General features: G+C 40.3%; 1 protein-coding gene across 1 annotated transcript in view; it reads right to left on the bottom strand.

Moving 5' to 3' along the window:
- The window catches only part of LOC136883498 (fatty acid synthase), a 703772-nt gene that overhangs the window by 163266 nt on the left and 517452 nt on the right, over nucleotides 1–23054 (bottom strand). Inside the window, exons 25-26 of the mRNA XM_067155848.2 lie at nucleotides 17705–17884; nucleotides 8203–8401 (exon numbers count right to left, since the gene is read on the bottom strand). Coding sequence (XP_067011949.2) covers nucleotides 8203–8401; nucleotides 17705–17884 — 379 coding nt within the window. The remainder of the gene's footprint in view (nucleotides 1–8202; nucleotides 8402–17704; nucleotides 17885–23054) is intronic.

Raw genomic sequence — 23054 nt, 5'->3', positions numbered from 1 at the left:
GAATGTTGAATCATGTGAAACATTGATCACAGTAATGTATTTAATTTAAATTACTGATTTTAAATTTTTCTTTTGAATTCTCTCCAATTTAATTTAAATATTTATTGGGTAAATTATATAAATTTTGTTGGCATCATATCTTGTTGATAACTTGATAGTTTATTCCAGATTTATTTTTCTTATAGATAAATTTTTCCATAATTTTCACATTTTTCTTATTTTCCTATTTTGTGTAAACAATATATTTTTCTCCACATTTTTTTAATACACTTCAGTGTTCACTAAGAGTTATTTGTACTTACAGAAAATATGTAATTAATGACAATTACTACATTGTTAATGTATTAAGGAACTACAATAATTCAACTTCTGTAAAATTATCAACCAAGTTTATTTAAGATGAACTGCTACCTTGTAAAACCCCAGGATGGCCGAACCCTTTCATACAAATTCAATCAAGCTTGGATAGGTTGCTCAATTTGTTGAATTTTCACATTTTTATATTCTTCACTTCATTATTTTTACTAGCCAAAATATTTTCTTTAAATACTCCAATATTCATATTCTGCTGAAATCTCCATATGTACATGTTCTATTTGTATTATCTCACCACCAGCAGAGTGGAAATGAAATGCCTAAGAATGACGGTACACGAAAAAGGGCAACATTTATAATCAAGTGATATATCACATGGTTTAAAAGTTAAGCAGTGAAACCTTATTTAAGCACAGGTAGTAAAGAACTAGCAACAGACCAAGAGATAGACCAAGGATGAGGTGACTTGACCAGATCAAGAAAGATGTGGAGGAATGGAGACTAGAGTTGCAGCATATCTGACAGAAATAAACCTATCTAGATAGGCAAGTGGAGGACACTCGCATACTACACCCAGGCAACTGGATGATAAAGTATACCAAAGTGCCTCTATGTATCCGGGTGCTTGAACACGATCAGACCTGGGGAACTACAAGAAATAGAAAAGGAAAGTAGAGAAAATCATACTAAGAATACTTCAGCCCAAACACATTAGTCAACTGAAGACTGAGAAGCCAGGAAGATAGAGGACATTACAGCTACAATGAAGAAAAGAAGAACAATGTTCTATAGATACCTGAAGAGAATGGATTCTTCTTTCTTTTCTTTCCCTCTTTCGGTATTAGCTTTAAATAATAATAATAATAATAATAATAATAATAATAATAATAATAATAATAATAATTGTTGTATGTCCGTCGCTCCCTTCTCGATCCGCCAGCCAGCTACACGCGTGCCAGTGTGTTATTCTTCGAGCCTCGACGCGCAGCCCTCAGTGCGCGTGCCTGGAACGTCGTGTGTGCTATATAAAGGAGCTCCTAGCCTGTCCAGACGCCCACTGATCCCGGTGTCCAGCTCCAGAATACACCCTACGTCGAGCACGGAGGCTACTCCTCTTGAAAATGTGCTTCGGCCAGGTGGACTGAATTTCTGGCAGTAAGAGGTCTCACCTCGGGTCACCGCTCCTCTTGCCTATTCCGCTGTCCATGCCCAGTCTTACCATTATATGCCACTATCATTCCCTAGCTAATGCTAGCTCCCATTATCGACTTAGTTTCGCTAAGTAGGAACTCTTCAGTCATTGAACTTACGTTAATGAACTCAGACACTTCAACAAGGAAGGACTCTCCGAGATATTTACGTCAGTGCTTATGATAGTTTTCGACTATCAAGAACTTTTCATGTCACAAAGACTATCTTTCCGAAATAGTAGTAAACGTGAATACTCCAACGTGTATATAGTGTACAAAGACAGACTCTTTCTCCAAATTCATAGTTCAATTTGCTTTGAGATAACTTTCAGTTTTGTTAGTGTAAATATTGTAATTTTACATGTGAAGCAAATAAAGAAGTTGTGCTTTTTGTAAACCCAACCTTGTTTACAACACAACTCTGTGGCGACAAGGTAAAAAAAAAAAACTCCACTTCATCGGCCCCAGTCGCCAACTCTGGGCGACGGGATAACAAACTTGCAATTCATCTGCGCCAATCGACACTCAGTGGTGACGAGACACAGCACGAACTTTATAGGCCCCGTCATCCACTCATTCACACCGAGATACAGCAAACTCTGTGCCCTCAGACACTTATACATTGGCGACGAAGTCAATCAGTGCTCAGTGTGTCGCCCACTCGGTCGCAACAAAGTGCAAGCCTGTGTCCATTCGGTTATCAACTCAATTGCAACAGACCAACAAACTCTTGCAGGATATTGTCCACTCATGGGCACAGTGCCATTATACTACGTAACTATCATCATTCCACATTGGCGCCCGTACGACCTATCACAGCAGTTCGCTTTTCTCAAGTGAAGCTATTACACTTCTTCACACTCCGCAACGTCGGCCGACATTCCACAGCTCTCTGTCGTGCGCTCCACCTGTGTGGCACGCTCCAGCATGTTTGCTTGCTCTCTCTCTCTCACTCCCCGCTACACCGGTCAAGGTCTCGCATACAACCAGTTCTGACACACAGCTATACTTGCTCTTTATTGCACGCATCTCGCAATGGCTACAGCTGAGCAACTCGCTACAGTATTCCAGGCCTTACAGCAGCAACAACAACAGTTTATGCAACAACAACAGACAGCCTTAATTCAGGCTATGCAAGCTATTTCTGTCTCTACACAGCCATCAGCTATTCCTCCGTTCTCTGCTTTTGATCCGGCTAAGGAAGAATGGTCAGTTTATTTAGCCCGCTTACAACAGCATTTCATCTGCCATTCTGTCACAGATGATCCACGCCGCCGAGCACTATTTCTTAGTTCGGTTGGCAATGCTACGTGTGAATTACTACGTAAATTAAGTCCAGAAGAAAACCTCTCTGAGGTACCATTCGCACAGCTCTTGGCCCGTCTCACTGAACACTATGCCAAAGCTCCTCACATAGTGGCTGCTCGCTATAAATTTTTTCAGAGCAGAAAGCAACCCCATCAGACACATACTGAATGGATAACTGAATTGCATGGTCTAGCTAAACCCTGCCAGTTCATATGCTCCAAGGACGGTTGTGGTTCACCCTACACTGATTCTCTCATTCGGGACATGGTAATTTTACATACTCCTGAGGACAAAATACGTTTTGACGCTGTCAAGAAGAGTAACCCTTCTTTAGAAGACGTCCAGCGTATTGCTACGGTTTATGAGCTTACTACGAAGACTGCCGCAGCCATAGCTTCTCCACACGAAGTTGCTCAAGTCTCGCCTCAGGCCCACAAGTCCTCTGCTACAGTGAACCGCGCAGACAAGGCGCTCTCTACCAAGCATTCTCGCACAGGTCCCTCTCGTCATTTTACCAGGAAGCCCAATTCTAAACGCAACTCGAAACTCCTGCCTTCCTGCCGAGGCTGTTTCAAGCATCATGAACGTCGTGACTGTCGTTTTTTCAAAGCCACTTGTGAACGATGTAATAAACTTGGACACATTCAGACTGTATGTCAGAGTTCGCTCCGCCCTGCTAAGACTCCTGCCGCACGCCGGAAGCATATACAGCCCCGCCAAGACATGGAAGTTGATCAGATCAATCTTATTCTTCCTACCAAGAATTCTCACAAGATCATCGTTCCTCTCTCATTCTCTGATCGATCTGTCGATTTTCAATTAGACACTGGATCACCTGTCTCTATTATTAACCTGGCTACATACCATGACTTAGGTTCACCTGCATGCTCTCCAGCTGACATCCAGCTCGTGACATTTAACAAAAGGAAAATTGACATTAAAGGTCAAATCCAGCTTCAGGCTAGTTATAAAGGAATTCAGAAGGCCATTCCTCTTCTCGTAGTTAACAACTACACTGCCTCCAACATTATGGGCATGGATCTATTTAACTTATTTGGTTTCCAGATACATGACAACATTAACATCGTATCTACATTGCATCCTACTTCTGATGTTACCGCTCTCCTAGAGCAGTTTCCTGAAGTCTTCGACTCTCAGCTCGGGACAGCAAAAGACTATACAGCTCACATACAGCTGAAATCCGGAGCTAAGCCTCGCTTCCTCAAAGCACGTCCAGTACCCCTCGCACTTCAAGACCAGGTCACGAAAGAATTAGACAGATGGATACAAACTGGAATTGTGGTACCAGTTACTTCTAGTCAATGGGCTACTCCGCTAGTGGTCATCAAGAAACCTGATGGTAATGTTCGACTTTGTGGAGATTTTCGATCTACCGTCAACGCACACATCGACACAGATATCTTTCCTATTCCACGTCCAGAAGACTTATTCCGTCGTCTCTCTGGTGGACAATTCTTCTCTCGAGTTGATCTTAAAGAAGCATATCTCCAGCTACTTTTAGACGCAGAATCTAAGAAATTTCTAACACTCAACACTCCTCTTGGACTGCTCCAGCTCCAGCGGCTCCCATTCGGTGTTTCATCCTCAGCGGCTATTTTTCAGCGCTATTTAGCTCAACTCACCGCCTCCATTCCCGGTTGTGCTAACTACCTGGATGATATTATTGTTACTGGAAAAGATCATCAGGAACATCTAACCAATCTACGCCTCCTTCTCCAGAAATTGAAAGACAATGGCCTACGAGCGAATCTCGCTAAATGTACATTCTTTCAGCCTCAAGTTCACTACCTAGGACATATACTTGATAAGACTGGAATTCGCCCTAGTGCACAGAATGTCTCAGCTATCGTAAACATGCCGGCACCTCAGAACCTCAAGCAGCTCCAGTCCTTCATAGGCAAAGCGAACTACTATAATAAGTTCATTCCCCGCTTCGCTACAGTGGCCGCTCCATTAAACGCTCTACGTAAAAAAGGTGTTAAATTTCAGTGGACTCCGCAATGCCAACTGGCATGGAAAACCATCAACAACGCCTTAATTCAAGCTATACAACTCACTCATTTTCAGCCCGACAAGCTCATCACGCTAGCTACTGACGCTTCAGACTACGGTGTCGGTGCCGTTCTCTCCCAGAAGGATCGTCATGGACAGGAACGCCCCATCGCATTCGCTTCGAAAACACTTAATGACCATCAACGTCGATACTCACAGATAGAGAAAGAAGCTTTAGCCATCATCTTTGGTATTCGCCGTTTTGATGAATATCTCTATGGCAACCATTTCCTGATCATTACTGATCATAAGCCTCTTGTACACTTATTCCACCCTGGTAATAAGATCCCTGAGAATTCCCTCCGCAAGCTTCAAAGATGGTCCATGTTCCTTTCTGATTATTCCTATCAGATCGCCTATCGTGTCACATCCCAGCATTGTAATGCTGATGCCCTCTCACGCTTACCAGTTGGTCCTGATACTGCCTTCGATTCTCAGGAATCTGAATGTCTTCAGTTGGACATAGAACTTGAAGATACTGTATCCAGTTTTCCTATTGATGCTACCTGCATAGCTAAAGCTACGGATAGGGACAGTACACTTGCTACTGTGCGTACTTACATCCGCAACGGTTGGCCTCTTCAGAGCAAGCTTCCTGCCCACCTTGCACCTTATCATCGTCTGCAGCATCGTCTCACGACTCGTGCTGGAGTCGTACTCCTAGAAACAGGCACCATCTTCCGAGTGGTTATCCCACTTCGCCTACAGAAACAAGTTCTTGAATTATTACACCAAAGCCATTGGGGTATATCCAGAACAAAGCAACTAGCACGTCAACACTGCTACTGGCCCGGTATTGATGCCGCCATCGAAAAACTCATCCATCATTGTGAACAATGTCAAATGAATCAGAACGCCCCGTCTTCTGATCTAGCTTCATGGCCTCCTGCTACTACTCCATGGGAACGAGTTCACATCGATTTCGCAGGTCCTTTCCTCAGTTCCATGTGGTTAATAGTCAGCGATTCACAATCGCACTTTCCATATGTAGTGGATATGCATTCAACTACTACGACCGAAGCTACCATTCGTGCTCTTCAGAAAATATTTACTACAGAAGGTTTACCTCAAGTACTCATTTCGGACAACGGACCGCAATTTACAGCTACTGCTTTTAAGAACTTTTGTACATATAATGGCATTCGTCATATCCTAGCACCGCCTTTTCACCCTCAATCTAATGGTGAAGCTGAACGCTTTGTACAAACATTTAAGAGAAGTATGAAAAAAGCTGTCTCTTCAGGCTTAACTAAAGACCAAGCATTGCTCCAACTCTTAAGCAACTACAGAACTCTGCCCGGCGCTGATAATATCACTCCTGCACAGAAGCTCCATGGACGACCTCACAGAACTTTACTTTCTCTGTTGCAGCCTCTTCCGGCCCAGCCTCAGACCTCACCACCGAAGTTCTCAGTCAACGACAAGGTCTACACCAGGACATTCAAGTCCAACCCACTCTGGATACCTGGAGTCATCTGCAGATCGTTGGGTCATCGTCTCTACGAGATACAGACTACGGAGAAACTTATCTGCCGCCATCAAGACCAGATACGTCTGCGCTACCGCCCACGTTCAGCTATTGATGCTATTGCTAAGCCAGATAAATCTATTGCTGAACGAGCTTTAGACCATTTAATAACCATGGGTTCCTTTCAGGACGAGGCAGCGCCACTCCGCCCAGTCCCAGCTCCGGACAATACAACAGAGACATCAGCAGCTCCGGCCCAGCATCGCAGCCGCCGCCAGCGTTTCACGCCGTACCGGCGTATTTAGGAGGGGAGGGTGTTGTATGTCCGTCGCTCCCTTCTCGATCCACCAGCCAGCTACACGCGTGCCAGTGTGTTATTCTTCGAGCCTCGATGCGCAGCCCTCAGTGCGCGTGCCTGGAACGTCGTGTGTGCTATATAAAGGAGCTCCTAGCCTGTCCAGACGCCCACTGACCCCGGTGTCCAGCTCCAGAATACACCCTACGTCGAGCACGGAGGCTACTCCTCTTGAAAATGTGCTTCGGCCAGGTGGACTGAATTTCTGGCAGTAAGAGGTCTCACCTCAGGTCACCGCTCCTCTTGCCTATTCCGCTATCCATGCCCAGTCTTACCATTATATGCCACTATCATTCCCTAGCTAATGCTAGCTCCCATTATCGACTTAGTTTCGCTAAGTAGGAACTCTTCAGTCATTGAACTTACGTTAATGAACTCAGGCACTTCAACAAGGAAGGACTCTCTGAGATATTTACGTCAGTGCTTATGATAGTTTTCGACTATCAAGAACTTTTCATGTCACAAAGACTATCTTTCCGAAATAGTAGTGAACGTGAATACTCCAACGTGTATATAGTGTACAAAGACAGACTCTTTCTCCAAATTCATAGTTCAATTTGCTTTGAGATAACTTTCAGTTTTGTTAGTGTAAATATTGTAATTTTACATGTGAAGCAAATAAAGAAGTTGTGCTTTTTGTAAACCCAACCTTGTTTACAACAATAATAATAAGAATAAACAATGTCTCTCTTGGGTGATCTATGGCTAAGTTTTTAATTAATTTTGTTGGGTAAACACCAAATTTGTCACCAGAGATCTTTTACGTGTCAATATAGAGTGCTGAAGGAACATTTTTCTGTCCGTCAAAAATCCGACCTCGTACCTCTGCTGGGTTTAAACCCGCAGTCTTGGCATTCAGAGGCCGGCACTCTACTGCTGATCCATTGAGAGAGCTAAGAAAGATAATCGGTTCTTCTTCTTCTTCTTCTTCTTCTTCTTCTTCTTCTTCTTCTTCTTCTTCTTCTTCGTTTCCTGTTTCTAGTCTCCTAGGTCAGGTTGTGAATCAAGGACCTCCAGAGTTGTCTATCTCTTCACTCCTATCCTTCCTCCAATATTTCTTATAGTTTTACTCCTCTCTTCACTGTATCCATCCACCTCTTTCTGGGCCTTCCCCGTTGTCTTCCTCGTATTATTTTTTCAATAAATGCTCGCGTGTGATATATGTTTAATGAACAAAACTCAGTAATACACAGAAATTTATTTAGGGACTCAACAGATAGCACAAAGATGAACTGAACAGAAGAAAGGAGGGAAGCTGCTAGACAAAGAATGCTCCAACACACAGAATACAAGAAGTCCAATTATAAAATTAAGTTATATAGCCCTAAAACGGCATTAAACAAAGGAAAAGAGTACATAAAATACTTAAAAGGAAGCTAAATGGCACCAACTGAAAAAGCCTGCATAAGGAAAATGAGATCATACTGTTGTTGTTATTGTTATTAACATACATTAATCTCTCATCGACACAAAAAAGGCAGAAAGAAACTTACCTATTAGAGTGTTATTTGTCAAATCAAACTTGCCAATCTCAAGGAATCGACCACCATCAGCTAGACATCGTAGAGAAGCCACCAGTTTCTCCTCTGCCAGAGAGTTTAAGACAAGATCAACTCCTTTACCTCCTGTTTCACGCATCACCATCTGTTCAAATGATGTATCACGGGAATTTCCTATGTGTGAGTCTGGAATCTAGAAAAATCAAGATAAGTTTGATGAAGAACTTCAATATTTGCATGCAAAGGTCACTTCATATCTAATACAACACTCCTTCACTCCCTGTTTAAACCAAATCTTGCTTGGAAAATTATATTTTGATGTGAAATGTCATTCAGATTGGGGTTGGGGGTCTCCGGCAAAATATCAATGAGACAGTTTCAATGAAACGTAAAAGTTATTAAAATTCAAAAAGTGTTACATATACAGGAATGGTTTATATATTTCCCCCTCAAATAAAATGTAAAACCTATAAATAACTTAATATAAATGTAATTATAGCAGGTAGAAGTAATGCAATATAATGTCAAGTTATATGAACAAAAGGAATACTCGTTATTGTTAAGATTATTAGTTTAATAGTAGGTTTTTTGACTGCCTCCGCGGTTTCATGGCTAAGCAGCTGAACTGCCAGCTGCACACCACTTAGTTGTTCCTATGTAAAAATTTTATTTTTTTCGTAACCACAGAATTATACTCTGTAACCATTACCAAAGTCTCAGTAATAATAAGATTTATTCAATTACAACACAGAAAAATATACTAACAAAATTAAATAAGAAACTGTTCAAAAAAATTTGAAAAATATCAAACCGCACAACAGATAAGCCTATTATTAAGAGAGAGTTCCTTCAAAACTGAGCTGACTGATCGTTGCTACACAAACTTCTCATTGGCGTTATACATTGTTGTCGAATAAATGTGTGAAAACTTAAATGTTCTGCAAAATGTTTGCATAATACAATCTCAGGTGCAGTGCACATCAAGAAAGTATCATTTTCTAACTATAATATGATATTTTGGTATCAATTTTCACTGTTGCAATTATTTAAAAATAATTTGGTGCCACAATCCTACTATGATGTCATAGCATGCGGAAAGGTGACACTCCGACGTGGCGCGTCCCAGGTGGTGGATAGGATGGTCCTCAATGGATTACCAGCAGACTTGAGCGAAATAAAATAGCTCTCGTGGACCAAATACACTCCACAATTTCATTCATCATCATACCATATTTCATTAATTACCTTTCCAGACCACATCTGGAATTGTAAATCCTGACCACCGTCAGATCATTGATCAATGATCAGACAATCAACCAAACATGGAGAATCTTCTAATGAAAGAATCCACTGGCTTGGACATACAAACATCATAGGCCCAAGAAAAGACATCACTCAGATACGGTGGGGTGTTGTTTAGAAGATCATGGCGAGTCAGAACGCCTGGAAGCCCAATAGACAAACTGCAGACACAGACTTAAATTCAGTAAACCAGGGAAATTCTCTTTCTTTGCAACATTAAACATAAACTGAATAATGAAAATTGGAAAGGTGAAACACTTAACAGATGTAATGGATCAACACAGGATTCCAATAACAGCCCTTCAGAAACTTCGGAACACAGAACAGGACCCACTTGAACCTCTAGGAAAAAGAGTAATGAAGAATGTCCCCCAATTTGGAATGGGATTTCTGGTCCATACCAGCATATTAGATTCAGTGGAGGACTTCTCATTAAACTTCACAAGAACGGCAACCTTAACGATTACAGTAGAGAACAAAATATTGTATACATAGATTAATGACCATGCCCCAACAAATGAAAAAAAAGATGAAAAATAAAGAAGAAACTGAAATATTTTGGGAAGAGCTTGACCAAATGTTATCAAATATCCCTGAGAACCATGTTAAAATAATGCTTGGAGATTTCAACACGAAAATTGGACAAGAAAGATAGTATCACACACAGTGGTAGGTAAATGGCCAGCTCATAATTTGACAAACAAGAATGGTCAAAGACTAATTGAACTTTGCATAGACCGTGGGCTTATTCTTGAAACCACAAGATTTAAAAGAAAACTGCACGAGTTAATGACCTGGAAATGCCCTAATGTTAAAATGGGTGAGATTCAGATAGACCATGTAGCAATGGATAAAAAGTACCACAAAGAAATCTATAATGTCAAAGTCCTTCGTGCGGTGGACATCGATACACACCACTATATTTCAAAGATAAAAATCAAGTTAACTCCAAGAAAGAAATACAAACCACAAAAATCCACTAGGAGGAGGAAATATGCCTCCAGCTACTTAATAAATAATGCATTGTATTCAGAGAGATCCAAAACCAGCTGGTTAAAAGTCACTTACTGCACGGTGTAGGTTGGTGTGTAAATGTTGGAGGGAGAGGAGTGAGGTGGAATTTCATTGTTCAAATGAGGTCTATGAGAAAAAACCAGAAAAATTAAAATGTGACAGTACATACAAAAAATTATGAAGGTTTTGCAACTAAGAATTGACAAAATTTGGTAGATTTTACAAAAATTTCAATAAATATGACCAATAAGCAGGTAAAAGTCTATAAAAAATATAGAGAGGAGGAAACTATACTCGATAATGATCAAATGTGGCCAAAAATACATCTGCGGAACAAATGAGATGGTCATGGGAGTGTCGCAATCTTGAGCCTGCAGTACTGTAGAAACAAACGACAGAATAAAGAAAAAAGAAATAGGCAAGTGCTATATCAGTTTCGACTTAGTTCATTCGTAACTGTTAGGTTCTTCAATCTGCCAAAACTAATAATTGAATAAATAAATAAACTTATAAATTACCTTTAAAAGGAAACACAAAATGGTAACATTATACCTGAAAAAGAAACCACTTAATTAAAATAGAATTACACATTTCGTTCTTGAAAGAACATCATCAGATGCTTAATCATATCAGTTATCAGTGATCTGTTCTTATGCCTATGTATTTGCTTTTATTTTCGATGTGCAACTTTAAGATAGGCATTAAGATGATGATGATGATGATGATGATGATGATGATGATGATGATGATGATGATGATGATGATGATACTTCGAGGCCCTTCTCGACTATGAATCCTCTGATATCTCCTTTATCTATTACTACTACTGTAATGGTTACAGCGTCCACCATGCCAATTTGAGAGGGACTGTTGACGTCACAATTTGGCCCACCCATTCACTCTTCGACTGTGTGGAAGACTCTGTGATTGGGAAAACAGAGAGAAAAGAAAACAGTAGAAAGTGAAATGAGTGTGGACAGTGTAATTACATCAAGAAGTAGATTTACAGTAAGTGTGTATTCGGAAATCCTGACTGTGTACCGAGGTGTAAGTGATTATTAGAATTAATTAATAAATCTTAGTTTCTTGTAGCGCAATGGCATCAATCTGTTGACCTTTCAGAATTTTAGCTAGACACTCGCATTTTGCTCTGCTGATGCCTTCGATGTTAAGATGGCACATTCGAATTGAAGGTCCGATTTTTCGGCTATAGGCTTCCGGGTCCTGATAAGGACCGATTTCTTCATTACTCTGTGCATTATGACCGAGAGGTCTTTTCAGACAGTTCGATCGCATCTCAAGTAGAAAGGCCTGGTCTCTCATTAGAAAGCTTGACTCATCAAAGCCAGCTGGCAGGCAGAAGCTGAGTGTTAACATTAATGATCTAGCCAGACACATGATCTCTATCTCAAAGATCAATAGAGATAAACAAGTTGTAAGGGAAATCCGGTCAGCACTGAAACATAAAAAGCAATTAGCAAAACAACAATCATCCCAATTCTCTTGCCCTTTCACAAGAGAGGAAACCCTAGAAGGCATCAAGAACATAAAATCCGGGAAAGCAGCAGGTATAGATGGCATCTATCCTGAATTCCTGCAACATCTTGGACCTGCAACAATCACTTGGCTCACCAAATTCTTCTCCAATATTTTGGAGACAGGTAACCTTCCTTCACTATTCAAGACGACCAAAGTAATATCGATCTTGAAACCCAACAAGGACCCTCTGAGAGTGGAAAGCTACAGACCCATTGCACTGCTAAGTGTTACTCTAAAGCTCCTGGAAAGACTAATATACAATAGGATTTCAGAAACCATCAATAATCTCCTTCCCACAGAACAAGCTGGCTTCAGACCTGGAAGAAATTGCGCTGACCAAATTTTTGCATTGACCTCTCATATTGAAAATGGATTTGAGAATCGGAAGATTAGTATGGCTGTCTTCTTAGACTTATCAGCAGCCTATGATACTGTTTGGCGAGAAGGGCTTCTGCTAAAACTTATCTCTGCCATCCCCTGTGTCAAGCTTACAAATCTCATTGGCAATATGATTAGCAACAGAAACTTTCAGATCTTCTCGGATGATGCAGTAAGCAAAACCTACAAACTGAATGATGGACTTCCACAAGGATCTGTTCTGGCACCCTTACTTTTCAACCTCTATACTGCTGACTTACCAGCAACTAAGTCCAGGAAATTTATTTACGCAGATGATATACTACTGGTTAGCCAAACACCAAGTTTTCCAGAAGCTGAACAAATTCTTGCAGCAGATCTAGAAAAGCTAGATACATACTTCCAAAAGTGGTGTCTCCGTCCAAATCTCCAAAAGACTGTTGTATCTGTGTTTCATCTCAGAAATAAATTTGCCAACTACAAGCCTTCAATAACATTCAGAAATCAACCCTTACAACACTGTCCCTTCCCAAAATATTTAGGTGTCACATTAGACAGATCCCTAACATATAAACATCATATTAACAACACAGCCGCCAAGATTAAAAGTCGGAATAATATTCTTCAAAAATTAGCCGGCACATCTTGGGGCGCAAACAACCAAGTGTTGAGATCTACTGCTCTAGCTCTTTGCTATTCAGTTGCCGAATACTGTGCTTCAACTTGGCTGAACAGTGCTCATACTGCGACGATTGATGCTCAACTAAATCAAACAATGCGCATCATAACCGGTTGTATTCGCTCTACAAACGTGGCCTGGCTGCCTACACTCAGTAATGTTCCTCTGCCTTGCTTAAGAAGGTCTGAAGCTCTTCTAAAACTGTGGAAGAAGACCAGCCAGGACTCCAACCTCCCCGTTCACCAGGATATTACTCAACCTGCCCCTCCTCGACTTAAGTCTAGATCTCCACCCTGGCGCACTGCACTTACACTGGAAGAATCTGGGTTCTCCATCACGAACGCCTGGTTACACCAATGACAGCAGTCTTCTGTTCCCAATCAACATCTTGTGACTCTACCTCATGTTCAACCTCCTGGATTCCATCTACCCAGACTTCAATGGAGGACTCTAAACAGGATAAGAGTCAATCAAGGAAAATGCGGCTATTCGCTTTATAAATGGGGCTGGCAGAAGTCTTCTGGGTGTGATTGTGAAGCTACCTCACAGACCATCCACCACGTAATTGCCGAGTGTCCACGGAGAGCATTTCAAGGTCCTTTGGAGGACATTCATAACGCAACTGAGGAGGCCTTGAAATGGATCAATGGACTTGATTTGGAACTATAGGTTTCTGCTTGTATATATTGTGTATATATTGTATACTTATTTATATAATCTATCTGTGCACATCATACGATAAATAAATAATAAATAAATAATAAATCTTAGAAGTAAAAACGCTACCAGATTCTTCTCATTTACTTATCCAGCGAACACGCAACATTATTACAATTACAATGAGATGAGAGAAAGATAAGTGTGATTACAAGTTATAAATCTCATTTCAGGGTCCATATTGAGCAACTTATATTTTTCACTTAAAACTTTTTATATAAATAGTCCACCTTTTCAATATAATATGGTTCTTATTTACATAAAAAATTTACATTATTAATGTTTTCATGGGACATGTTTCACCCACATTTTAGGCATCATCAGCCGTAGTTCCTATACTCAATGATCAAAATATCCAGGATCCTGGGTATTTGTATCCTTATAAAATCTTTAAAAATAACATGCTACCTTGGATGTTGTTAAACAATATATTTTCGTATAGATATCTGGCTTTTTAAAAATTATTATTCCGGCTGGTGGAATGTGCAGAAACAATGGTAATAAGTACATTTATTCTGTCAAAAAGTAAGCATTAATTAAACCAAGTGCTAGGTTTTATATTTTATTAAAAGTTATTGGCTGGTTTGATTGTGCAGTCTTTACTGTCCAAATAGCGTATTAATGTCCCAAGGGATGTATTATTCCTAAGTCAATTGAATACGTAATCTTGAATGCCAAAATTTTCGGCCTCCCATTAGAAATGTTGTCAAATCTGGGTGTCACCATACGACTATACTTTAGTAAGTTTATTTGTGAAATATTGTCAGGTCTGTTGGAATGTAGTCATGTTGGTGAAATTATGGATTAACATGCTGCTTGTCACTATAGAGGTTCGAATAGGGGACTCTTAAAGTTATTAACGACAACTTGTTGGGATCTTGTAGCTTCCATTTGAAGATTGATGTTAGCTGATTGAGAGTCTGTAACGAGAAAAAAAATGTAAGTCTTAGTAATGGAGTGTGTGTTAATTGAACTGTAAATGGGGAATCGAGCTGACTCTTACTTACTCCCTCGCCTCTCTTGCAGCTGGCTTGCCTTGGTGACACTATCGGTTCGACTGGCTGTGGCTGCCCCCTGTACGCCTTGTACTGTAACTGTATGTGGTGCGCGGAGGGGGATGGGTAGGGGAAGGGTGGGCGTATGATGTATTGGTTGTTCTATATCCAATAAAGAGGATAGCTCAGATAGCTAGATTTAAGAAAAGAAAGAAGGGAGAGGAAGATGGGGGTATAATAAAGAGTGTAAGGAAATGAGGAAAGTAGTTATGAGGGCTCTAAAAGAATATAGGAAGCATGAAGGGAGTACAAAAAGAGAATTTTTTGTAAATTAAGGAAAGAATACAATCAGATGTAAGGCTTTTTTCAGGCGTTTTGCTCTATCAACCAGCGTTTCATCTTAGGTCTGACACTAGACTCATCAGAGTGGGATGTGTCAGACCCTACCCACTGACGCTGGGGTGTATGCAGGTGAACTTATCAGAAGCCCCTTATAAGATGCACAGTCTGATAACTGCATACAAAGATAAATCTCCACAATGGAATTATTGCCCGCCTAGCAATTCCAAGACCAATAGTGATACAGTGGCTGTATAGATTAATTAGAATAATCTGGAGGAATAAAGAGATCCCAGAAGAGTGGGGAAAGGGTTTAATTATGTCGATATTTAAATAGGTGATAAAAAGGAATGTAATAATTACAGAGGGATCACGCTTATTGCCCATATAGCTAAGATCTTTGAGAGAGTATTGGAAGGAAGACTGAGGAGGAAGCTAGAAGGACAAATGGAAGAAGAAAAGTATGGTTTTAGGAAAGACAGATCAGCATTAGACCTGATCTTTACATTAAGACATATGATGGAGAAAAGATGGAAGTTTGGAAAAGACATAGTGATGACATTTATTGATATTTGGAATGATTACAACAGTGTGCCCAGACACACTAAGGTAAAAAAAAATTAACAAAGTGGAAGTGCAAATGATAAAAGCTAAAAAATTGTGTTAGTAGTGTGAAGACTAGTATAAGAAAAACAGAATGGTTTAAAGTTGAAACTGGTCTCCAACAGGAAAGTGTACTATCCCCCATACTATTCATCATAGTCATGGATGAAATTCATATGAACATTAAACAGAGATTGGGAAGACATGCAACAAAAGCCATGTTGTTTGCAGATGATATAGTGATATGGGGGGGGAGAGAATGAAATGGAAGTGCAAAAACAAGTAGATGTATGGAATCAAGAGATAGAAAAATTTGGGATGAAAGTAAGCACAGAGAAAAGTAAAACAATAGTGATGACAAAGGGAAGGAAGGAAGGAAGGAAGGAAGGAAGGAAGGAAGGAAGGAAGGAAGGAAGAGGAAAGATAAAACTGAATGGTAAATTTCTGGAAGTGGTTAAAAGTTTCAAGTAATTGGGAAGTGTGATCACAGGAGATGGAAATATAACCGAGGAAATTGGGAAAAGAATACAGCAAGTAAACAGCTTCTACCAGAGTGTAAGGGGTATTTTGTAGAACAAAGATGTCCCAAAGAAATGTAAGAAAGTATTATATTCAACCTATTATGAACCCATACTAACTTATGCAGTTGGATCGTGGACTACAACAAAACGAGAGGAGAGTAGAATACAGGCAGCGGAGATGAAATTTCCATGAGGTATCGAAGGCAAGACCAGAAAGGATAGAAATGAAGAGATAAGGAAAAAAGACAGGAAGAATCGTGAAACTTCAAGACAGGATAGAAACAACAAAGCTAAAGTCGTATGGGCATATGATGAGAATGGGAGAAGAGAGAGAGCCAAAAAAAGTTTTTTTCAGAGAAGTTAACAGGAAAAAGACCATGAGCAAGACCCCAAAAGGGATGGACAGATTCAGTGTGGGACTACATAGAGAAGAGGGGAAGAAAACCAGAAGTTGTACTTAAAAAAGGGAGAAGAGTGGTGGAGAGACAGGCAGCGATGGAGCTCCTTGATTCACAACCCGACCCGGGAAGCTGGGAACAGGAAATGAAGATGATGATGATGATGGAAGTAATGGCATGCTGCCATACTTCTATTCATCATCCATTTCATCATCACCACTAGTGGAAGAATCACGTCATCACCATCTGCCCATGGAACGTCATCCTTAGTTCCATTAAGTGAATAGCGTTGTCTGGCATCATTCTGTATGGCCCATGACACAGTTTTTTTGGCTACTTGTTTAACGTTCATTACCAAATCAAAGGTTTTGGCAATGTTAAGGTACAGCCTCAGTATTTGACTGGTGTGAAAATGGGAAACGACGGAAAACCATCTTCAGGGCTGCCAACAGTGGATTCAAGCTCACTATCTCCCGAAAGCAAGCTCACAGCTACGCGAACCTAACCACCTGGCCAATTCGCTCTGTCCATGACGGTACATTCGTAACAACACATAGGAAAAACTATTCGAATCATGGGAAGTTAAGCAAACCACATGACAATTCTAATCAGCAGGTTGCCTACCAAACCTATACTGCAAAGGGTCATTGTTCAAGCAGAAGTAGTGCCAAACTTATTTCAAATAATGTGCGCATCCCAGTTCCCAGTTTTTCTTCACTAAATTTCAGAAAGAAAAAAATATGTAGGGGGTATTCGCTATATACGGTATTTGAATGAGGCAGTGTATGAAGATGTGGAGATTGTCCTCATCCTTTTATGTTTTCTTTCTACTCCTCCCTCTTCCTACTCTGACCTGTCATTGTGTTTTTGCTGTCATGTGTCCCTTTTGATATTCCCTTCTATATATGACTTGATTTGCACTTACTTGTTCCTGTCCATTATGGATAGTAGAAGCTTTTACCTTCATGACCTGCATGGCTTTGCTCAGCTTTCCTTTTATCACTAAAACATTATCAAAATGTTCCTACTTACCTCAGGGAAATGTTCCCTAATGTATTCCCTTTTCTCTTTAGTTCCAACTGTAGTAAAGATAGTCAGTCCATAATGCAGGGCTACATTGATGGCTGACAGTCCAATTCCACCAGTACCAGAATGAATGAGTACAGACTCGCCTCTCTTGATGTGTCCACGCACAACAAAGGCATATAGAACCTGAAACATAGAAGAGCAATTGAATGCTTTCCAGAGATTTAACGGAAGTTTTCCCTCCACATAGGGTTGGCATCAGGAAGGGCATCCTACCATAAAACAGGGATATATCCACACGTGTGATACAATTCACACTTGCAACCCTACGGGTGTTGGAAAAGTTTAGTTTAGTTTAGTTTATTGCCTTTCTTATATGGCGTGGCTCTGGCTATGAAGCCTGCTATTATGTCAAACCATATTATACAACAGCTTTATACAATTTACAGAATAATGTACATAAAATCATTTTTTACATATATTTCTAAAAATCATTAAAATTATTTTACTTAACCTCTGTAATTTTGTATCCTTATTGATAATTAAGAGCTAATTATTAATTTTTACGTTAGTGAAATCTACTTTCACATTTTTGAGTACCACATTAAACATTTCCTTTTAAAAAGCCTCGGACAGCCTATGCCTCAAATTTCAGCTGGGATTGAGTTCCAGGAACTGTGGTGAATGGGAATGGGCAAGAGGGAACAGGTGGATGGCCTTGAGGGAGCTCTATCGGAAGGGAAGAGGTATTTAAAGTCTGTTTGCTTGTTTGCAGAATACTGTGAAGGGAAACAGCGTGGTATTTACACCGTTCAGTCAATCATAGCCATGACAGCTGAGAGAGGAAAGGGCTAATATGAGTTTGGATTGGGATATTTAATACGAATCGAGCACAAGCACTGTAGACTCGCTGTAGTCGACATGAAAGTGTTTTGCTCATACTATTATAAACTACATCTCCGTAGTCAAATATTGGAAATATTAGACTCTGTACTAATAATTTTCATGTGTTTGTTGGAAGGAAGTCCCTCATCCTTTTTGCAGAATGTCATGAATAGAATACTCTTTGACAAATTTTTGTGACATGTTCCGACCAACTTACATATTTATCGAATACTACTCCAAGGTTCTTTACATGATCGCTAAATGTTACTGGTATTCCACTGAGCATAACACTGGGTATAGATGTGTTTTGTATTTTAGCATGAGATTTATATGTGCCAATTATTATGGCCTGTGATTTTGATGGGTTCACTTTCAGGCCATGTCTGCTAGTCCAGTCATTAACATTTGCTAGGTCTTCGTTTAACTTAGTGATTGAATTGTTTAAGTTATTAGGCTTTGTGTGAATATATAATTGAATATCATCTGCATACAGGTGATATTTACAATTGGTCAGCGTCTCAGATAAATCGTTCATGTACAATGAGAACAGAAGTGGTGACAATACTCCACCCTGAGCCACGCCCAACTTCGTGGTTTGCCACGAAGATGTATCGTTTCCCACTGATACACGCTGCTGACAATCACTAACATAGGACTGTACCCAGGTTAAAGTGCTGTAAGAAAATTTCAGCGCCTTAAGTTTAGCGAGTAACATGTCTCTATCTACACAGTCGAAGGCTTTGCTGAAGTCCAAGAGAACAAGTATAGTCATTTGTCCTTTATCTATCACTAGTTGCATGTCATTTGTCACTTTAACTTATTACCAGCGTAATAATTTATACCCTCTCCGTAAATATTTTAGTACTGGCTTCTTGGCTATTGAAATTTGTGTCTTTAAAGTGGTTTGCCGCTATGTTATTCATCAATTAATTCATGGTCACAGATACCATGGTTTTCAAATACGTACAAACATGAACTTCTGCCAGCTTAAAAGGTTATTAAGGTGCCCATCTGTGGTGTTTGGCCAGTCGGTGCTTTTTTCTGTATTCTCCTACATTCTAGTGTCGTCGGTATGAACAACCTCGCCACTCGTGCCCCTCCACTGAGCGCGTACGCGCACGTGATCATTGCGGCTGTGGACTGACTCGCAGGCTTCTGGGTAGTCACCATTATCGTTCTGAGAGTGAAGCGAGATGGAAGGGCGGGGTGCTTCTCTGCTTAGCGGGATGGATTGTGGAATTAAGATGGACCCAGGGTGAATTTCCTTTGATAGGGCTTACGCCCTCGTGAACTTTGAAGGTTTTTCTTTAAATTTTATCATAATTTCATCTTCCATGCTTGGAAATTTTAAGTGCCTTCTAAGGATTTCCTCTGCCATACGTAAGTAAGCATATGAGGCTGAAGCTACTTCGCGACTACGGCAAGATGGTTCACTGTAAGTGTTTTTCCAATTCTCCTTTTACTGATTCCATGTGGTGAACTGAATATTTCAAAATGGGAAGTGCGTACCGGGACATAATGAAGCTTTGCATCGTCTAAATTCAGTACTTTAGCCTTGTGGTTTTTGAACATTTTCCCGGTTATAAAAAAAGAAATTATAATATGTTAACCAACTTTGTTCACTAGGGACTTGCGTCTACTGTAAATTAATGTTGATTCTTATTCTTGGAAATTGTAAATTTGATACTTAATGTTTGGTTGTGGCCTTCTAGGCCTGATAGGTAGGGGTTAACGCAATGTTTTGGCAAGGTTACTAACCAAGCGAGTTGCTACAAGGGTGTGGGATTTACGTTTGTATTCCATTCCTATTTTATCTTCATTTCTTTCTTCTTAATTTAATTTTATTATTATTTGCTTAGTATTTTCGTGGTATTTCGGCGTCCTGCTTTTCTGCTGTCTCTTAATATGTATTTGCCTATTGTTGATTGATGGCCTGTAATTGGTCCTTTCCCTTAACTGGCCTAGCGTGCGTTCGTTGCCATGGGAATGCTAATGTTGAGAGTTGGTGATGCTGATTGTTGATGGATGTTGGTGGAAATGAATTGATGTTCCTGTTATGAATTTAGTACTGTGGGTGGTTTAACCTGTTTTTCTTTAATTATATTTGGCATTTTTCTCTCCCTGATGTAATGTTTTCCTACCCCGCATCGTGGACCTGATTATTACTATGATTATTATTGTTATTTTGGGGTAAGCTTTTCTTGAAACTTGTCGTGATATTCCACCCTTCCTTGTAGGAACTCCTTGGGATGTTCACCAAATAACATTTCGGATTTTTTTTTTTTTTTTTTTTTTTTTAAATCTTTGAGCACTAAGTTTTTTTGGGTTTTTTTCCAGCGATGATTATTTTAATTAAATTGTAAGCTTCTTAAGGTCTATTATTAAATCTCTCTCTGTTTCCAAGAGGTTGTGTTTTTTTCTGAAAATGGGTAAACATTTTAAGATGATGACCAGGTCTCCATTTTATCCACCCCTCTGGTGTCACCAGTTTATTTAATGGTGAGTACTTGTTCATTTTTCTTATTTGATATTTATTTGGACTCGCATGTTTCCACAACTCTGATCTGTACCTTTATTCATGTATGGTCAGAGCATTTGTGCTGTCGCTTGGGGTAATTGTGTAATTAATTGCACTGAGTGGTACAGTGAGTGTTAGCAGAGCTCTGGTTTATTCATTTGTGTTTACAGTGCTCGAAGCTAACTGTGTGCTATATGCTTTAATGTCCCTTTCTTTAAACCTGTTATCTATTCTGTGTGTGCTGACTACCAGTGGGTTATGAGTCTTGAACCCTCCTCTACAAACCATGCGACCTTGCCGCGGTGGGGAGGCTTGCGTGTCCCAATGATGCAGATAGCCGAGCCGCAGGTGCAACCATATCGGATGGGTATCTGTTGAGAGACCAGACTAACGAATGGTTCATCGAAAGGGGGGTAGCAGCCTTTCGGTAGTTGCAAGGGCGGCAGTCTAAATGATTGACTGATACGGCCTTGTAATAATACTCAACATGGCTTAGCTGTGTTGATACTGCTACACGGCTGAAAGCAACGGGAAACTACAGCCGTAACCACCTCCCGAGGACATGCAGCTCTCTCTGTATGAATGATGTACTGATGATGGCTTCCTCCCGGGTAAAATATTCCGGAGGTAAACTAGTCCCCCATTCGGATCTCCGGGTGGGGACTACACGAGAGGGGGCGATCATCAGGAAGATGGATACTGACATTCTGCGAGTCGGAGCGTGGAGTGTTAGAAGTTTGAATCGTTGTGGTAGGTTAGAGAATCTGAAAAGGGAGATGGATAGGCTAAAGTTAGATGTAGTTGGTATAAGTGAAGTACGTTGGCAGGAAGAACAGGATTTTTGGTCAGGCGACTACCGAATTATCAACACGAAATCAAACAGGGGTAATGCAGGAGTTGGTTTAATAATGAATAAGAAAATAGGGCAGCGGATAAGCTACTACGACCAGCATAGTGAAAGAATTATTGTCGCCAAGATAGACACCAAACCAATGCCCACCACAATAGTGCAGGTCTATATGCCTACTAGTTCAGCGGATAATGAAGAAATTGAAAGAATATATGAGGAGATAGAAGATTTAATAAAATATGTCAAAGGTGACGAGAATCTAATTGTGATGGGAGACTGGAACGCAGTGGTAGGCCAAGGAAGAGAAGGTAGCACAGTAGGAGAATTTGGATTGGGACAAAGGAACGAAAGAGGAAGTCGGCTGGTTGAATTCTGCACTGACCATAATTTAGTCCTCGCCAATACTTGGTTCAAACACCACAAACGACGGCTGTATACCTGGAGACACTGGAAGGTATCAAATAGACTTCATTATGATTAGGCAGAGATTCAGAAACCAGGTGTTGGATTGCAAAACTTTCCCAGGAGCAGACGTGGACTCTGACCACAACTTGTTGGTCATGAAATGCCATCTGAAGTTGAAGAAATTGAAGAAAGGAAAGAATGCAAAAAGATGGGATCTAGACAAGTTGAAAGAAAAGAGTGTGATGGATTGTTTCAAGGAACATGTTGCACAAGGACTAAATGAAAAGGCCGAAAGAAGCACAGTAGAGGAAGAGTGGAGAGTCATGAAAAATGAAGTCAGTAGGGCTGTTGAAGAAATGTTAGGAAGGAAGAAAAGATCAACTAAGAATCAGTGGATAACTCAGGAGATACTAGACCTGATTGATGAACGACGAAAATACAAGAATGCTAGAAATGAAGAGGGCAGAAAAGAATACAGGCGATTAAAGAATGAAGTGGATAGAAAGTGCAAGGTAGCTAAGGAAGAATGGCTGAAGGAGGAGTGCAAGGATGTCGAAGGCTGTATGGTCCTGGGAAAGGTAGATGCTGCATACAGGAAAATCAAGGAAACCTTTGGAGAAAGGAAATCTAGGTGAATGAATATTAAGAGCTCAGATGGAAAGCCACTTCTAGGGAAAGAAGACAAAGCAGAAAGATGG

The sequence above is a fragment of the Anabrus simplex genome, chromosome 11 (genome assembly GCF_040414725.1).
Source record: "Anabrus simplex isolate iqAnaSimp1 chromosome 11, ASM4041472v1, whole genome shotgun sequence".
Lineage (NCBI taxonomy): Eukaryota > Metazoa > Arthropoda > Insecta > Orthoptera > Tettigoniidae > Anabrus > Anabrus simplex.
Note: the sequence above shows the minus strand (reverse complement) of the source record. Positions and strands in the feature narration are given on the sequence as shown.